This window comes from Theileria orientalis, chromosome 1, assembly GCF_000740895.1.
Source record: "Theileria orientalis strain Shintoku DNA, chromosome 1, complete genome".
NCBI lineage: Eukaryota > Apicomplexa > Aconoidasida > Piroplasmida > Theileriidae > Theileria > Theileria orientalis.
In genome coordinates, this window is record NC_025260.1 from 1,678,409 (window position 1) to 1,696,947 (window position 18,539).

An 18,539-nucleotide genomic window follows, 5' to 3' on the forward strand; every position below is an offset into this window, starting at 1 on the left:
ACACAAACTATTTAGTTTATATTAAGTGTAGATTACATGTTTTTTAATTATCACAGGCTAAACTCGTGGAAGACAATATTTTTAACACATATATTTTGTTTATTAATTAAGCACAGTCTATCTTATCGCATAAATAACAAATATAATCATGTAAAACCGCATATCCATAAATCTCACACATTAACCAAAGATTCACAGAGGAATCACCTGGAATCTTTATTTTCCACAGACAATGAAGGGTATAGCAATAGTGAATTGGAGGATAAGTATCCTGAAGTTAGAGTTAGGTTTGCCCCTTCCCCAACCGGAAGCCTACACATTGGCTCCCTCAGAACATACATTTACAACTATTTGTTTGCAAAGAAGCATTACGGAACGCTGATATTGAGATTAGATGACACAGATAAGTCCAGAAATGTACCAGGAAGCCTGGAAGATATCATATCAGTGTTAAGGTGTGTACAGTTTACAATTATTGGCTTTTACGTGATTATATATGACCATAGTAGGTAAATAAAGCTGAATAAATTGACATTAATGTCATAAAAATGGATTTTCCGCTAAAATGGTAATATTTAGGTGGATTGGATTGGACTGGGACGAAGGTGTGTATAAGTCTAAAGAGGATCACTTTTACTATCAATCGAATAGAAATGATATATACAAGTAAGATGAGTCAAGAACGTGTAAATTTAGAATATTCGCCGAAAAATTAGTGGATAGTAACGACGCGTACTACTGTTTCTGCAAAGAATCACTCATATCGAAATTACTCAAAGTAATTGAACAATGTGTAACAATAGTATTTTTAGAAATGGTTTAATATTAAGTTTGAGAAAACAGATGACAAGTGTATATATTTAAATAAAAAGGAAGTGGAAAATAAATTGAATAAGGGGAATGAATACGCAATCAAATTAAAGTAATGGCCTAAATAAGTATATATAATGACAATATGAAAGGGAAACTATACAAAATTAAACTATATAGATCGTACAACGACGAATTTGACGATTTCGTATTGATTCGATCAAACGGATGTGCAACGTATAATTTCAGTTCATGCGTAGATGACTACCTAATGAAGATAACGCACATCATAAGGGGATCAGATCACGCACTTAATGCAAATAAGTATCAAATAGATATTATATTTAGTGATAGTAGATGGATACTAGGAATAAATCAATAGTGATATAATAAATACAACAGGCAAAGGTTGATATTCAAGTTACTGAAGGTGAAGCATCCGGAATTTATCAACGTGCCACTGATAGTGGATGAAAATCAACTTAAATTAAGTAAACGCAGCAACAAAAGCATAACAGTTCACGAGATCATGTAAGTTAGTAGGTATGATTAACATTAATAATACCGCCGTTGATAATGTAATAGACTTGATGGAATATGTCCACTGCCCTTAATAAACTATCTGACACTGCTGGGAACTGAGTATTCACACCATAAGTTAGTTTATGATAACTAAGTGTTTGTTTCTTTACCTAAGTAATAGATGTATTTGAGCTTATTTGGTAGTTAAGATGACCCGTTTTTATATACAATTGTTTGTTAATTAATTTGGATGAGAGTGTTAATGTGTAGGACCATATATGAAATTGATGAATTGATGGACAAGTTCACATTTAACTTGACAAACAGCAGCTTCAACTACGATAAATTGTTGCACCTGAATAAAATGTACCTCCACAATATATCAAATAAGACGTTCCTGAAGGAATTGAACAAATATTACGAATATAATGAAAAACATGGTAATAGTGGCAGCGATAACGGAAAGGAGAAAACGACAATGAACAGTAAGACTAACACAGAAAATAACAAGAGTGAATGGTTAAAAAAGGCATGGATAAGAGAAGAGTTTGTAGATATTTATAAAACGAGAGTGAACACACTGAAGGAGTACTTCCTGAACGTTAAATCGTCATTGGACTACGACTATGAGAAGATTAAGAGCAACATAGGTAATGAGCTGCGATAATAGAAAATATAGGAGAATATGACGAGGACTTGAAGAAGTGGATCAAGGAAGAATTGACGCTACTAATGGATAATAGGTAACTGTAAACTAGGGGTGATATGATAAGTAAAATAAGCTGAAGGAGCAGTGAAAGGCAATCACACAAAAATGTTTAGGAAAAACCTGATCGACCTACACTTAAAATTCGTACAACTGCTGAAAGAGATGGGAGAGTCGGAAAATAAAGTAAAGGTACTGCAACTGATGAGGTTTCTGCTAACGGGAGAGTCAGTTGGACCATCGCTGATGGATATGGTAACTTTGGAAATAACTGTAGATATAGAACATAGAATACCAAAAAAATAAATCAGAAGTGGCTTATGTAAAAAATGTTTAAGTGCAAGGGAGATTAATGACCAAAAATAGGCAAATACTTGGAAGGTTGCAAACGAACATAACTTCTATAACTTCGTCAATTTGGAGACCAGATTGGAAAATATAATAAAGACTGTACAGGAAAAACAGGGGAACCTAAACGAAATGGAAAATAAAAAAGTTAATGTGATATAAATAATATACGTTTAGTGATGTTGCCTGAACCTGACATGTACCAGCGGTTAATAATTAACAATTACGTTCATGGTTGGCCTCTGAAGCAAAAACTAAAGATGAAAACACTAGAGACCATATAAATGTTAAGAAGTGGAAGATAAGATGAAGCGGTATCACAAGATGGAGAAGATAGGAGAAGGTACCTACGGAGTAGTGTACAAGGCCCAGAACAACCACGGTGAAATATGCGCACTGAAAAAAATTAGAGTGGAAGAGGAAGATGAAGGGATTCCGAGCACAGGTACGACAACATAACGAAAAAATGGAAAGATAGTCAGTTAAATAGATAAATAAGGGAACGGTTTGACAGATTAGACGGAATAGATAAGTAAATTACACAGTTAGTGTCGAAGAGATCGTAGAGTAGCTATTTTAGAGTACGATTAAACAGCTGTGGTTTAGCAATCAGGGAAATAAGCCTGCTCAAGGAGCTTCACCACCCGAACATCGTGTGGCTGCGCGACGTGATCCACAGCGAAAAGTGCCTGACTCTTGTCTTCGAGTACCTTGACCAGGACCTGAAGAAGCTGCTGGACGGCTGCGACGGTAAGTTTTCAAGATGATTAACGCAAACAGGCGGCCTGGAGCCCACTACTGCCAAGTCATTTTTGTTTCAAATTTTGCGCGGGATCTCGTACTGCCACGACCACAGAATCCTGCATCGCGATTTAAAGCCTCAAAATCTGCTAATCAATAGGGAGGGGGTGCTCAAGTTGGCTGATTTTGGCCTAGCAAGGTAAGAACCGATTGAGCCTACACGAGCCTAGTTGCCGCATCACGCTATATATATAAATATATATATAAATACACCAGATACCAACAGAAAATGTCACTCATTTGCAATAACTTTTGGTGCACGCCCGCACACTCATGTTTACTGAGTATTAACGATAATTAACGACTCTGCTGTAGAGCTTTTGCCATTCCTGTGAGGAGTTACACTCACGAAGTGGTTACCCTGTGGTACCGCGCACCGGACGTGCTTATGGGCTCGAAAAAGTACTCCACCGCAGTGGACATTTGGAGCGTAGGATGCATATTTGCAGGTACGTCCAAAGATCACAGAATGTATTTGCAATTAAGTAGTTACTTTGCATTGTCATTGCCACTATTACTTCCAAATAACCAACTTTAATTTTCGTTAATGTCCATGTTTACTTAATGCCACTAACCAATTTTGTAGAAATGATTAACGGTGTTCCACTGTTTCCTGGAATCAGCGAACAGGATCAACTGAAACGTATATTTAAGATTTTAGGCACTCCAGACGTGCGCACATGGCCACAAGTAGTTGAACTGCCTGCATACAATCCTGATTTCTGCCAGTACGAAAGCCAACCATGGTCCTCCATCGTAAGTTTATACTGAATATGTTTTTTAATACCCACTTAACATTGCAATGAACATTCACGTAACAATGCAATAAGCGTTCACGTAACATTGCAATAAGCGTACACGTAACATTTGTAGTATGCTAGTATCTTAACAAAGTTTCTTTATACGGACTTAACTAGCTTATTTGTAGTGTATAAGTAGCGTAAAGATTGTAAACTTAAAACTAATTGATTTACAGTTGCCAAAATTAAATGAGTCGGGAATTGATTTGATTTCAAAAATGCTTCAACTTGACCCAATGCAGAGAATCTCTGCAAAGGAAGCACTGACCCACGAATATTTTAAAGATATCACAAACAGATCAGAATTTTTAAACAATGTACATTAATAAGTTACTTTATAAACCTATTCTCGTAACCTATATTTACATTAGTGATCATTGCATGGCCATTACAATACATAACTAAGTGTGTAACAATACGAATAAGTATAATGGAGTGTGACTGGGTTGATAACATGGAAAAGTACCTTTGGCTACGTCGGTTACTTCCGGTTGAGGACCACGTTTTTCGAGTAAGTTGAAGCTAAAACAAGATCAAGTTAGTAAAACAGGGGACTAGGGAAGAGATAAATATAAAAATGCTATGCACACCTCTCTAGAATCCTTATATAGCTAACTTCATCTGGAATAGTCCAGCCCTAAAGGAAGAAGTGTGACGCCGAGTGGTACCTCGTTGGCCAACGTGCATTGATAGTGCCTAGAAGCCTCGCCAGCGCATCGCTTGGTCATATTGTGAGGGAATCGACGCATACACCTGACCAGCCTGGCCCTGAAAAGGAAAATATGAGTTGGAAGGATACCAGGTAGTCACACACGGGTGAATAGTCTCAAGAGTACGCTGCTGTTTCTGAAGTTTGTATAAAATTTCATTGGCCTGCCACCAAAGTATTTTTGGAGCCCTGACTGAAGTCTTAAGAATGTTTTTCAAAATAACGTTCCCACCCTCAGATCCAGTCATGGACGTGAGAGTAACCAGGTAAAACAAAGACTATAGTACACAATTACGGATGGTAAAGACCATATCTAATAAATGGCTACATATAAATTAGTTTAAAGACATTTAAAGTGCGTTTTAAAATAACAGTACAAGTGGTGTGCTACCTGCGGTCAAACTCGGGAGTTCTGAGAAAAGTGTCTTTAAATGAAAAATTACCTGTATCTTCTGCCGTAAGTGTCAAATGTGTAGGCCCTCCCTGAGTAATTTTCGTAAAAACAACAAAAATACCATAAGAATCATAGACGATTTGCATCTTTCTGCGACCCGGCTGATGACCACTAAAAATCTTTAAGTTGGCTGACTTATATAATAGATATCCTTTTCATTATTCTAGTTGATAAATTGGGCATGAATCAATAACTTACGAGTTATCTCTGGTTAGATATAGTACTAAACCTATCGGGAACAGAAGAGTAGGTAAAATCCGATTTATGAAGTAAAAAAAGTATCTTAACCAGTTGATTGGCATATTGAAAAAGTTGTCGAACAGTTTAAATCGAAAATTAGAGTTTAAATTCCGCAAATTTGCAGATTCGTTCTAATGTGTATCAGTCAACATAGATAGGCTTGGACTTTATACGGCTACTTTGGTAATCACTATTTAAATTCAATACCTTGAATCTCTCTTCTTCCATTTGTTGCCACTGTTTTCTCAGCCATTCCGTTTCAGCCCTGAACTGCTGTTCAAAGCTGTCACTGTTGTACGGAGCTTCAGTGTAACTGCGATATTGCCTGCTTGCGTCATAGGTATTGTATCTGTTTGCAGTGCTCGAATAAAAACCTGAGTGCGAATGTGTTGAATTAAACGTACTCGGCCCAGCGTCGTACTCTCTGCGCTTGTCAGGGTTGTACAGGGTGTTGTAGGCCTCTTGAATCTCCTTGAACTTAGAAGCAGCTGAAGCAGACGGGTTTAGATCAGGGTGATATAATTTAGCCTTCTGTAGGTAGGCTTTCCTTATATCCAGGCGAGTCGCATTCTTCGCAACGCCTAAACACAAATCTCTGGCTCCGAACGTACCTAGAATAGTGTAATAATTTTTCATATCCAACAACTCGAGCAGGATATTGTAATCTTACAAGTTTTAAACATATTCCCATCTTAATATCCTATTTTACATAAATCATATCTGGAAGATACGAAATACACAACAACTGACTTTTTTGGGTTCAAACACAAATTTTAGACTAAATAATATTATACAAACTAAAATATAACGTCAATATACACACAAAACAGGGGATTCTAATTATATTCTGAGTTAACTATCAGTTATTATGATGCTCCCACATGTGTAGTACACTTTATTAAATAATATCATGTGTATATTTAATTATGTATAATAGAAATTGAATTATAGGTATATTTGAAATTATTAGCATGTTTGAACCTAAATATTGTGATATAGAGCGCTTAAAACAAAAAATATGAACCTAATCCTTGTAAAATACAATAGTGATGAGATTACCGCAAACACTGCAATCGAAACCAGGTAATCACAGATTCAGAGACAACAACCAAGCTAACATTCAGAATTCGGTAAGTTTCTCAAGTTTAATTGCCTCTGTAGGTCACGGTTCAGGCAGAGCCCATTGTGTCTACAGCTAACAGTTAGTCTACACATCTTTAAACTTTAATTCAGTAAACAATGTCCCAGAGTACACTGACCTGAGTACAGTAATATATGTTTGGGGAGGTTAGTTTAAATGTAGATTGGTAGTGATTTTAAAGTTTCGGCACTGCAGTACCAGTACTGGCATAAATAAACCGTTAAACACTGATAATAACGCTGATGGAAACGTGCAGAGAACCCGGGGCTGAGTGAGCAGGGGTCAGGAAGGTCTAGGTCCGAGTACTGGAACGCCACAATATACAGGAACCTCTCAGACGTAAAGATTCTGGAAGTGAGCTGCAGCGAATCGCATATTTTCTTCCTCACGAGTAGCCGCAAACTGTACACAGTAGGACACGGGGAGTACGGACAGCTGGGCGTGAACGAAGGAGTCGTGCACGTGTCGGAGCCGACGCTGCTGGAGCGAATAAGCGACGTGAAGCAGGTGTGCTGCGGCAAGTTCCACTCAGTGGCACTGACTGCAGACGGACACCTGCTGAGCTGGGGAAGAAACGACTTCTCAGGACACTCCTCAGGATTCGCAACCTTCGTGCCGCGCGAGATCCTGACCAACGAAGAGAGCAGCCCGGGGGTACGCATAAGCTGCCTGAGCGTGTGCGCAAGCGACCACCAGACGATAGCAGTGTGCGAGGGAGGCCGCGTGTTGTACATTTGGGGAATCGCCTTCAACGGAGACCGAATACCGAGGCCGAAGGTGTTCTACGCGTTCTCGGACGCGCGAATTAGACATATCGGAGTGGGGAGCTACTTCGCCTTGGCGCTGAGCGAGTGCGGCCGAGTCTTCAACTGCGGCGACGGCACGTACGGGGAAATATACTCGAGCAGCTCAATCACGAACTCGACGCCGATCTTCACGCCGATCAAGCACACACTAGTGAAGCACATAGAGAAAATCGCAGTGGGAGCACGCCACGCACTCCTGATGGATGAGAACAAGAACGTGATAGCGTTGGGAGACAACAACTATGGCCAGTGTGCGGCCCCACAGTCACACCACACAGCGCCAGTCGTGGTGGAGTTTTCCGAGGGGAACTTTCCGCCGAAGGCAATATACGCTGGCACGAGAACGAGTGCTTGCATCAATTCAGGTATCGAGGTTATGTAGACTTTTACGCACTCCCCTTAGCCCAGTTAACTAACATTAATTCACTAGTAGCACGCACTCTGTTACACACGTAACCACTCATTCCTTCCGTCACACACACGTCTTATCATTTATTTTTTAGGAAATCAACTTTATATTTGGGGCCACTCGTCTAACCATAAACTCATATTCACCTCATCCGTTGACATTTTAATACAACAGCAGAAACAGCCTGGAGTCTCAATAATATCAGGATATAAAAATTCAGTCCCCGAAGTAAGAGCGATTGTGCATATTTGTAGTTAACACGGCGATTGCCAAGTCCCTACTTATTAGTAGACCGTGCTTCTATAATAATAATTACTTCAGCCTCGACTAATATATTCACTATTGCAAGAGAAGATAACCTGTGTCGGATTAGGGCCAAATTATACAGTTGTGGTGTCCGGAGAAGGAAACGTTAATTGATCAACTGCTATCACCCTCATTCTCCTATTTCATGTATTCACAGTATGTACATTGTGTTATTTAACGGGGAAACCCCCCTATCTATGTGTCAGTGCCACTTATGGTGTTGTGGTGTTCTTAACGATCCATGTTGAGACATTGTAAACTATTGATGGAGAGACATTCAACGTCACAGTCAAAATAATAGACCCGTTTTTAGCATTACATCAATATTAACATTGTAATAGACACATATTGTTACCAAAATAGGTATACAAGTGTGTGTATGTTTCACAAAGTATACCACACATTCGTATATACAAGTGTGTATATATATTTGCAGGTATATAGGCTTACGTGAACCAATGTACATGTATTTCGTAACACATAGGCTAGCCACTGTATACATACATAATAAGGAACATACATAATCAACATAATAAGGTACATACATAATGACCACGGTCATATACACATACATATCCATACTGAGCATCATAGTCACCATTCAAACACATATATTTACCAATACATACCTGCACACAAACATCCATAAACGTAAACTATATTTAACTTGTACATTAATAAAAGGATTTTAATTTGTTTTTTTGTGTTTAATGATTTCTCGCGCTAATAGGTAAGATGTGTGTGTACTTGTCAGCTGTCGATAATTTAGACGATACTTGTTTTTGATGTTGTCCAGCAACTTGAAGAGGAATGAGTCGTCGTCGAACAACTCCCTCTGCCTCTTCTGAAGTATGTCGAACTCCAACTTGTATATGTTAAACTTGCTCTTGTTCACTCTGATGTGGTTGACGTATGCCTGTGGGTCGAATTTTTGTGCTTGCGTAGTGTTATCCGTGTTAGTAGTCTTCAGGTCGTGATTTTCTGAAACCGGCTCGTGGCTTGAGGCTTCATCTATTGACGTGGGAACAGTTGAGTCATAGTCATTTACGCTGCTCATGTTGTCTTTGTTGCTGCCGTTCGGGGTGTTGTTGTCGCTGTTGTTCACATCCGTAACAATGTTTGTGTTTGCATCACGAAGGTCAACTGCCGAATTGTAACCTTGATTGTAAATATCAGCTGCCGGTATTTCAAAATTGCTCAGGTTGATTGATGGACTTGGAATGTCTATTAGGTTGTACATGTTATTTACCGAGTCTAGTCTGTACAGACAACCGTTGCTGGCCTCTATGTCAAGTGCACCCTTGCCTAGGCTAAAACTATCGGTCTTGGGAATGTTATTGCTATTAGTAATGTTAAAGTTGTTAGCGCTACTGACACCGACTAGAGGGTCATTAACGCCAACTACTGGGGACTCGGTGGAATCAACGCATCTTTCCGTGCTCGCACATTCTGACCTCTGGGAGACAGCGTTGTCGGTAACTCTTGCGGTGGTATCAGCTGTTCTATTGGTGGCCACGTCTACCTCCACCTTACTACTGGCATCACCGTCACCCTTAGCACCTGTGGCGTCAACGTTGTTGCAATCGGTTGCGCTTGCCGTGTTAGCATCCGTAGTAACGCTGGTACTAACAGTACAGTCCGTAGTAACGCTGGTACTAACAGTACAGTCCGTAGTAACGCTGGTACTGGTTGCATCGCCCGTAACGACATCGGTAGCGCTGCTAGCACTAGTTACGGGCTCGGGAGCACTCTTGGCAGCCTCGTACGTGCTGAAGTAGTAGTACAGAGGGCCCTTGTACCACGAGTAGCTATCCAGCTCCCCGTCGTTGTACAGCTCCTCGTCGTAGTCCACGCCGCCGGTTGCGCCTGCGCCGCTGGCTCCCTCAACTCTGCTTCCCGTGCTCGGCGTCGTCGCGTTACTCGAGCCGCTCCTGCTAGCCGCGCCGAGGCCGCCCTTGCTCGCGCCCAGCATCTTCGTCGACGTGTTCAGCGTGTACACGCTCAGCAGCTTGTTCACGAAGCTGCTGTTGGTCGCGTCGACCAGCTCGAACACGTGTTCGCTGTTGTCGAAGAGCGGGTGCCCCAGTGCCTCCGTCGAGTGCATCCTTTGCTCGGGCTCGTACGCCAGCAGGTTCACCAGCAGGTCGAACAGCTCGTCGCTCACGCCCTCGAGCTCTTCTGCTCCGTAGAGCTCCCTCATCTTCCTCCTCCTCACCTCGAAGGTGTTGTTGCAGACGTTGTTGATGTATATCGACAGGAGTCTGTTTTCCTTGTCCACCTGCTCCTTGTCCTTGGCGTACTTCTCCTTGTTTCCGAAGTTGTCCTTGTTCGCGTAGTTCGGGTTGTTCAAAAACTGCTTCTTGCTCTTCTTCCTCGTGTTCAGGTGGCTGCTCAGCCTGTTGTAGAAAACGCCGTTGCCCATCCTGTTGTAGAGCCTCGTCCTGATCTCCTTGCTCCTGTTCCTCATCGTCTTCTCGCTCAGCTCCACGTTAAGCGACAGGCTGTTGATGTACGTGCTGAAGGTGTCCAGCTTACCATTGTTCCTCAGCTCCTCCTCCACCTTCCCGTTATCCTTGATTGAGTACTTAATCAGCTCCGAGAGTATTATCCCCAGCGACCACATGTCGCTCTTGCTATCCACTCTTATGTACTTGATTCCGTCCAGCGTCGTCTCCTTCATCGGCACGTTCTCGTCCGACTCCTCCACTTCCTTTTCCACTCCCGTCTCCTCTGTCAGTGCTTCTGCCAGTGGCGTTTCTGGTTTTAGGGGCGATTTTACTGACCCTTGTTCGGCAGTGGCCTGCACTGATGACCCTTGCTGGTCAGTGGCATGTATTGACGGCGACTTTAGTGAACTTGACTCTGGCTGTCTCTGCACTGACGACACCTGTGAGGCCGTGGCCTGTACTGAGGGCGAAAGTACCGATGGCGATTTTGCTGATCCCTGTGCCGGCAGCCTCTGCGCCGACCCTGGCTGAAGTCCCGGCTTCGGCGCCAGCAGCGCCAACCCGGCCTTAGGCGTCAGGGCGCCCTGCCCGTCCTGGTAGTAGGCGGCCGCCCTGCGCTCCACTGAGCTGCTCACCTGCGGCGACCTCCCTGCTTCCGACTGACTCGCGTGCCTGCTCGACTGCGATGCGTTGTCCTCCTGGCTGTTCGAGTGGCGGTAGTAGGGCGACCTCAACGCGCGCGCCCTTCCGCACTGCGCCATAGGCGACCTCGGCTCCAGCGCCGCTCCGAACTGCCTCGTGAGCGGCGACCGGAGCGCGCTCCTCTCCCACCTGTTAACCGAATCCGTGCACGACCTCGTCTCAGCCTCCTTCTGCGCTCTGTGGCTGCTGCTGCTCACCTCGCTCGCCTCCTCCGCGGGCACGTCAAGCCCTACAGGCGCGCTCACCACGTCCTGGTAGAGTATGTTAAGCAGCTGACTGTTGTTGTTGAGCCTCTTGTTCAGGTACTGGTCGTAGAGCAGCGACTCCGGCGAGTTGTAGCGCAGCGTGCCGATGTTGTAGGAGAGCAGCTGGTGGTGCAGCTGGTCGTGCCACTCCTTCATGTACTTTTCCCAGCTGCTCTCCTCTCGGTTCCTCTCCACGTATAGGCCCTCTCTGTACACCGACTCCTTCGCAGCGCTCGACCTGTATGCGTAGCTACTCGTAGCGAGTCCGTTGAGCGTCGAGTAGAGGTGCTGTATCTGGTTGAAGTACTGGTTCGGCTTTATGAGTGCTGAGCATCCGAAGTCCGCCAGGTTCAGGTGCCACTTAAGCGGCTTGTGCCTGTCCTCCTCTTCGCAGAAGACGAGTATGTTCGTCAGCTTAATGTCCGTGTGCCTCAGTATGTTTCCCTGGAAGCACATGTGTATGAAGGCGAGGCCGCTTATTATCTGTATCAGCAGGTACTTGATCTCCACTTCGAAGAGTCCGTAGAGTCTATTTGTTCCTTCCAGTGCTCTTTTCATGAACTCTTCCAGGTTAATGTTCTTGTCCGGCGACCCTTCTCCGACCTTCCCACTCTTGGCTGGTGCCTCCTGGCCGCCCTTTGTGCCTCTCATCGTACCTGCGTTTCCGCAATCCATACCTGCCTTTACTCTTTTACTCACGCACGTGCCTTCGCCAACGTACTTGGACCCCTTTCCAACTCCGCTGACGATTCCTTCAGCTGCCGCCTTCACTCCTCGTGCGTTAATTCCTTCGATGCCACTCATCACGTTCCTGGCGCTAGTGTATATTGGCGACCTTACTATCCTTGACGTGCTGTCCGCCACTTCCTTTCCGTTTACCTTGCTGCTCGACGTGCTTGCGTACAGCAGGTTGTACATCAGATTTGTCCTGTATATTATCAGCTTGTTCAGCATCGTCAGCAGGTCTCCCTTCGCTCTCGGTAGCAGCAGCTGGTATATCTTTTCGTTGTTCGGGCTGTACAGTATCCTGTACGAGATCGGCTTCAGCACGTGCTGGTTGTAGTGGAGCATCATTTCCTTCTCTCTTATGTACTGGTAGCGCGAGAGTTCTCCGTAGTTGTCGCTGATGTTTTTTATTGCGCACTCGTACAGCAGCCTCTTCTTTTCTCCTTCCTTCGTCTCAGTCTCCGTGTTCCTGTTAACCGTCACCGTGCTCAGCATATCACTTTCGCTGTTACTCGAGTCCTCGGCGCCGTTGAACTCTGTGTTTCCGGCGCTAGTCGTGGTCTTGGCAATAGCGCCTGTGTTAACATTGGCATTAGTACCCGTGGTGGTATCAACCGTGTTACCAGAACCTATGGTGGCATTGACATTAGTGTCAGTCGTATTGGCAACCGTGGCAATAGCGCCTGTATTGAAAACCGTGGTAATAGCGCCTATGGTGGTATTGGCAACTGTATTACCAGCACCTGTGTTGGTATTGGCAACACCCGCTCCACTACCATCAACATCCACTATCCTTGCGTTGCTACCACCAGCAACAACAGAAACACCAGCTTTACCTGCCGCAGTCCTACTGTCGCCCCAACTGTTGTTCGAGCTGCTCTTGCCGGTCACACTAATGTTGCTGGAACTTCCATTGTCGTTGCTCTTGGTCGTCACACTGATGCTGTTACTACCTCCGCTAATGCTTTCACTGTTCGGCGTGTACGGCTGTATTATCCTCAGAATCGCCAGCGACACTGTCGAGAAGGACCCGTGGCCCAGCTTCATCTTCTTGCACGTGATCACGTTGATGTTGTCGTTCCACATCTCACTCACCCAGTTGTCTCCGATGCTCCTCTTCCTCTTGCTGCGCTCCATCAGCACTCTCCCCTCGTCCTCTCTGTTGACCCGGTTCGTCGGGTTAAGCAGTATGTTCCTCTTGTTGTCCTTATCTTTGTTCAGGCTGCTCGGCATGTGGTTCTTGCTCCTCTTGTTGATGAACGTGCAGTTGATCGTCCTCACCAGCTTGTCCGAGTTCGACCTGATCATCTCCAGGCACTTCAGGTTAACGTTCGTGAACTTTTTATTTTTAGGCGTACTTATGTTCATCATGTCCTCTTCTTCCTCCTCCCTCTTTTCCACGATTGCGCTACCTGCACTTGTTGTGACGAAGTTTGCCAACTTGGGGCTGGCTATTGAGAATCCGGCCAAGTTGACGGTCGATGCGCCCAGTGTAATTGGAACACTCGTGCTGACCGCGCCCAGGTTACTTGCTCCAACCGCGCCGTTATTCGCCACACTCAGACTACTGCTCAACAGACTTGATGCGTTCACTGAACTTGCTAGCGAACTCGCCACTGGGGTGCTCACTTGGTTTTTCGAGTTAATGTTGAACGTCTTTATCAGGCTTAGGCTGCTCTTCGGCTTCTGGTTCTTCTTAATTCTGAACTCCTTGTTGAACCTCCGCTTATACAATCCGCTTTTCGCAGTCTCATCCTGTTCCCTCTTACTTCTTTCTTCCTTCTGTGCTTCAGGCGACTGCTGGTCTGCCACCTCCTGCTGCGAGTCCACTGCCTCTTGCTGCGCATCGGCGATACTTTCTATGACCGGTTCACTTTGAGAGTCTACCATAGCCGAGTCTGGTTGTGATTCCATTATTTGTCCGTCATTTTGTAAGTCCATTATTTGTCTGTCATTTTGTAAGTCCATTATTTGTCCGTCATTTTGTAAGTCCATTATTTGTCCGTCAGGCTGTGAGTCTACCATTGCCGAGTCTGGCTGTGAATCTACCATAGCCACATCCTGCTGAGAGTCTATTAATGGTCCGTCAGGCTGTGAGTCTACCATAGCCGAGTCTGGTTGTGAATCTACAATTGCCACGTCTTGTTGCGAATCCACCATTACTACGTCTGGCTGAGAGTCCTGAACCGCTTCCACCACTGCCTCCCGATTCGGGCCATCAAACGACTCTATCACTGGGCCTTCTTTAGCGTATTCCATGGTCTCCGTTGTTGCTGCCTGATCAGGGTCGATCGTTGCCTCCGCTACTGTGTCCTGCTCAGGGCACACTGCCTCCTGCGGCGAGTCCGGCAGGCTCTCCATCTGCAGCTCCTGACGTGCGCCAGTCGTCGGCTCCGCCACTCCGTCGCTCTGGGACCCGGCTGCGGCCTCCTCGTCCTGGCCCAACTGCACGTAGCCCATGTTCTCTATCACGAGGTCGTGGTGCGAATCGTTCAGCGGCACCATTATCGGCTCCTGCTCATAGTCCTGGAGCGACTCTAGCACCACCCCCTGATTCGGGTCCTCCAGCGACTCAGCGGCTGCGTTTTCCTCAACGTATCCCGCGGTCTCAGTCGCCGCGCCCTGGGTCGCGTCCCCCAACGGCTCCAGCACCGCGTCCTGCGAGTCTTCCAAGGTCCCAATTACCGTGCTGTTCTGCACGTCAACCATGGTCTCTCTTGCCGGGTCGTCGTTGTGCGCGTCGTCGGCCACCGTCTCCGTCACCGCGTAGTGCTGCGCGTCCAACATCGTCTCCATTGCCGTGTGCTCCTGCTCCTCCATCGTCTCGATCATCTGACTCAGGTCCTCCTGCTTCAGGTCTGCTCCTTCGTTTTCGGCGGCCCTCTCCTCGTAGTAGAAGTTCTTGAAGTCTCCCAGCAGCACGTCTCTGTACTGGTCCTCCTTCTCTCGCGGCTCGTGGTCCTCCTTGTCCTCCTCGTGGTCGTTGCTCATCGTCAGCGTGTTCGAGTAACAGCTCGACTCCGAGCTGCTGGTCGTGTTCGTCGTTTCGTCCATGTCTCTGATGAAGTTCATGAAGTCCTGCCTCTCCATCCTCTCGTACTCGTTGGCCAGCCATCTCCTTGCCTCCTGGCACTCGTACCTTTTCATCAGCGCCTGGTAGTTTGACAGTCCTCCGCTCACTCCCGGCCCGTCTTCCTGACCTGAAGGTTCCCTTGGCTGTTCCTCTACGTGGGCTCCTCTTTCCACACCTGCTTCTTCCGTTCCTTCTCCTTCGGTTCCTTCCTTTCTGATGTCGTTCCTGCCCCCTATGACTACCGCTGATGTCGGCGAGGAGCCTAATCTCCGACCTAGGGATTCCACTCCTTCGCCTGAGGACAATTGCGACCCTGACGGCAGTGATTCTCCTTCTGAACCTGAGCCCGACCTTCTCATAAATTGTGCCTTCTCTTCGCCCGCGCTCTTACTCTCAGGCCCTTTTTTCGGCGACCCTTCCTTCCTTCTCCGCTTCTTCATGTTCGCCACGCTCAGCACATACGTCACCAAGTCTACCGTTTGAATATTTTGTTCCCGGCGCTTCGCTTTACTCGTCTCCCTTCCCGACTTCTCCCTCTCGCTTATTTGCTTCGAGTACTTCCTTTTCAGCTCCTTATCCTTGTCCAACAGCACTCTTGCTTTCGTGAGTACCTTTTTATAGCTCTTCAAAAGGTCTATTTCCATGTGCCTCAGCGTCTCCAGGTCCTCCACGTCCACTTGCTCTGCCGTCTCCAGGTACATTTCCGGTATCTTCAGCACTCTTGACAGTGACTCCGTCGAGGACATTTCCGGCGTTTCTCCCAACTTTGCCACGCATCTCGTCAGCAGGTCGTGCACCTTATTGTTACTCACTACGTATCCTTTGCTGCTCGACTGCCTCTGGGACTGTCCTTGTGAGTGAGCCTCCTCGCGACCTCCTTGACCCTCGCCTGATCTACTTTTGACCTCTCTGAACTCGTTTAAATCATACTGGCCATCTATTCCATTGTTCGAGCTCAGGTCACTGTCCATGCGTTCATTCGACTCCGAGTCTTGTGCTCCACTTTCATTGTCGTACGAGGACGAGCTGTACTGGTTATCTGTGTGCTCTCCTGCCGACGAGTACTTTTCGTTATCATCGTTCGACGAGTCAATTCCTCCGTACTCTCCTTTGTAATCCGACTCGTTCTGATTATCTGTCAGGAACGTCACTGGGTTATAGTTAAGGCAGTAGTTTTCCATGAAATATTTTGAGTTGAAGTCGTTGATAAGTTCCCTGTCGTTGTAGAGGTGGAAATTTTGTCTGAACACGTCCGTTATTGTCGGTTCTTCGTTTCCCACCGCTCCTTCTTCCATTGAGGAGTGTCTTATTGTGCTTCCGAAGCTTCCTTCTGGCTGCACTCCCTTTGCCTCCGTGTACTTGTACAGTTCATCGTCGTACTTGATCTGTATGTATCCTCCGCAGTCGTAGTTGCTCTTCGTGAACGAACTGTACTTGTGTCCCTTAACTCTACTTCCGCTTCCTCCCGTCCCTACGCTCTGATGTCCCTCTTCGCTATCTTCCATCAGGTTATGTTCATACATCTTCTTACTCGTCTGCTTTGTCCATCCCACCAACTCCTCTTGTTCTTGCCTCTGCTTATTTTTATTTTTGTACCAGTTGTTCCCTCTTTTCTTTCTTTTTGCGTTTTTACTCGTCATGGTCTGCGACTTCGTTTCATCTCTGGCTCTCTTTTCGTTGATCGAGGTTCTGAAACTTGATTGTTGCGACTTCACACCCTCGGAAACTGAATCCTGCTCCTTGTTAGCGGCCCTCATCTTCGGCGAACTCTTTACTGACGGGGACTTAGCTGGAGGTTTAGCTGGCGAGCTCGTTGGGGATTTACTTGGCGACTTACTTCCTCTCAAAGCCGAATTATCTCCTGGACTCTCCTCTGCCTCTCCTTCCTTAACTAGAGCTTCCGTCGTCCCTTTACTCGTTCTCTCTACTGTCACACCTTGCTTTTGATCTTCCTTGTGGCTGCTACTTGTCGATCTGCTCGAGTCCTTCTTCTTCTGTACGGTCGACCCCTTCGAATACAGGCTTATTACGTCTTCTATTTTCGGAACTTCCTTGTCCGACTTCGCTCTGTACGACAGATTCGTGAACTCCAGGTTTGAATACTGCTTCGACTTCGGGTATATGTCGAAGTCTCCCACCTTCTCTATGTTGTATATATCGTCTAACTTGTTGTACGACACTGGCTTTTCATCTCTTCTGTATAGTTCAATTACTTCTTCCACATTCGGGTATATGTCCAACTTATCTTCCAGTTTATTGTCGTTCTTTCCTGCTGCGCTGTACACACTACTTCCCAAATTATCTCCATATGATACACTGCCTCCTACGGTTGTTGTCTTCCGTGCCTCCACTTCCAATCTCACGTCTTTCTCGTACACATCCGCGCCGCGTTCCTCTATGCAGCTCACTTCCTCTGGTTTATCTTCGTCTACCTTTGATCTGACCGGTTTTAATTGACTGCTTCTTGCTGGTCTAGACTCCCTTTCGTCGTGTTGCGAGCTATTTTCTTTTTCATAGTCTGTGTGTTTATTTCCTATGGTTCCGCTGCTACATATCCTTGGCACGTTTTCCAGGGGCACCTCCACTTCACATTCTCTAATTTCCGATGCCGCTATCTTACACTTGTTGTTCTTTCTCGCGGCACCTTTTCGAGATCGAAAACATGAAGAGGGTAACTCTTTCATTTTTATCTCATTTATGAAACATTTACGATGTGTATTGATTTTTGCGATTTGGGCTCTTTACTAATTTTGGTGATACGCTTACAAAAGTTAAGGGTTCATAGATATTACCAATATTTGCAAACCTATCTGACATATCTCTAGATACATAAACCTATATCGTTATTAGTACAATTTGTTTGCACAAATAGAAGGCAAGCTTTCTATTTAACACAAAGCCAAGAAATCAGTTATATGTCATCAATAAGCATTTTTTACATTTTATCAAAGCCTATATATTAAAAAGTTACTTCGGATTAGCTTTCATAACAGTCTGTGTTTCCATACAACTACCTGAAAAATATAATACAACTGATATTTTCGTATCTGCTAACAAAATTTATTAATAACAATTTTAATAACAAAGGTCTTTATAGGTATAATTTACAAATCTATGTACTAAATTTATTTTAAACACAACATCTTTCTCTGGAAAGGCACACTACGCAACATCATATTGGATACACACAATATTACGACATAAAATTTCACTGTTATTTTTCAACGTTTTTGTTAAAAAAATTAACAGTGGATATTTGATATTTCTTTTATTGGCAAAACAGTCTAATTATGT

General features: G+C 45.1%; 5 protein-coding genes across 5 annotated transcripts; 3 read left to right on the top strand and 2 right to left on the bottom strand.

Moving 5' to 3' along the window:
* Positions 1-36: 36 nt before the first annotated feature.
* TOT_010000686 (uncharacterized protein) lies at positions 37-2,548 on the top strand (the record flags this gene model as incomplete). Its single annotated transcript, XM_009691232.1, has 12 exons — positions 37-455; positions 580-666; positions 697-778; positions 813-922; positions 991-1,134; positions 1,213-1,341; positions 1,396-1,467; positions 1,603-1,772; positions 1,833-1,982; positions 2,012-2,075; positions 2,155-2,293; positions 2,405-2,548. The coding sequence occupies 12 exons, from the start codon at positions 37-39 to the stop codon at positions 2,546-2,548; spliced, it is 1,710 nt and encodes a 569-aa protein (XP_009689527.1).
* A 144-nt stretch (positions 2,549-2,692) lies between these two features.
* Positions 2,693-4,313, top strand: TOT_010001286 (cell division control protein 2 homolog; the record flags this gene model as incomplete). Its single annotated transcript, XM_009691233.1, has 6 exons — positions 2,693-2,831; positions 2,993-3,136; positions 3,167-3,326; positions 3,503-3,636; positions 3,774-3,943; positions 4,164-4,313. The coding sequence occupies 6 exons, from the start codon at positions 2,693-2,695 to the stop codon at positions 4,311-4,313; spliced, it is 897 nt and encodes a 298-aa protein (XP_009689528.1).
* A 770-nt stretch (positions 4,314-5,083) lies between these two features.
* TOT_010000688 (molecular chaperone DnaJ) lies at positions 5,084-6,073 on the bottom strand (the record flags this gene model as incomplete). The annotated part of the gene is given in 4 exon segments (XM_009691234.1): positions 5,084-5,261; positions 5,349-5,521; positions 5,598-6,055; positions 6,061-6,073. Coding segments are annotated over 4 exon segments (822 nt in total).
* Positions 6,074-6,439: 366 nt separating this feature from the next.
* TOT_010000689 (uncharacterized protein) lies at positions 6,440-8,166 on the top strand (the record flags this gene model as incomplete). Its single annotated transcript, XM_009691235.1, has 5 exons — positions 6,440-6,575; positions 6,624-6,677; positions 6,788-7,702; positions 7,841-7,974; positions 8,068-8,166. The coding sequence occupies 5 exons, from the start codon at positions 6,440-6,442 to the stop codon at positions 8,164-8,166; spliced, it is 1,338 nt and encodes a 445-aa protein (XP_009689530.1).
* A 574-nt stretch (positions 8,167-8,740) lies between these two features.
* Positions 8,741-17,929, bottom strand: TOT_010000690 (uncharacterized protein; the record flags this gene model as incomplete). The annotated part of the gene is made up of 3 exons (XM_009691236.1): positions 8,741-8,932; positions 9,758-10,750; positions 11,339-17,929. 3 exons carry the CDS (start codon positions 17,927-17,929, stop codon positions 8,741-8,743), a joined length of 7,776 nt encoding a protein of 2,591 aa, XP_009689531.1.
* Between the last annotated feature and the right edge of the window lie 610 nt (positions 17,930-18,539).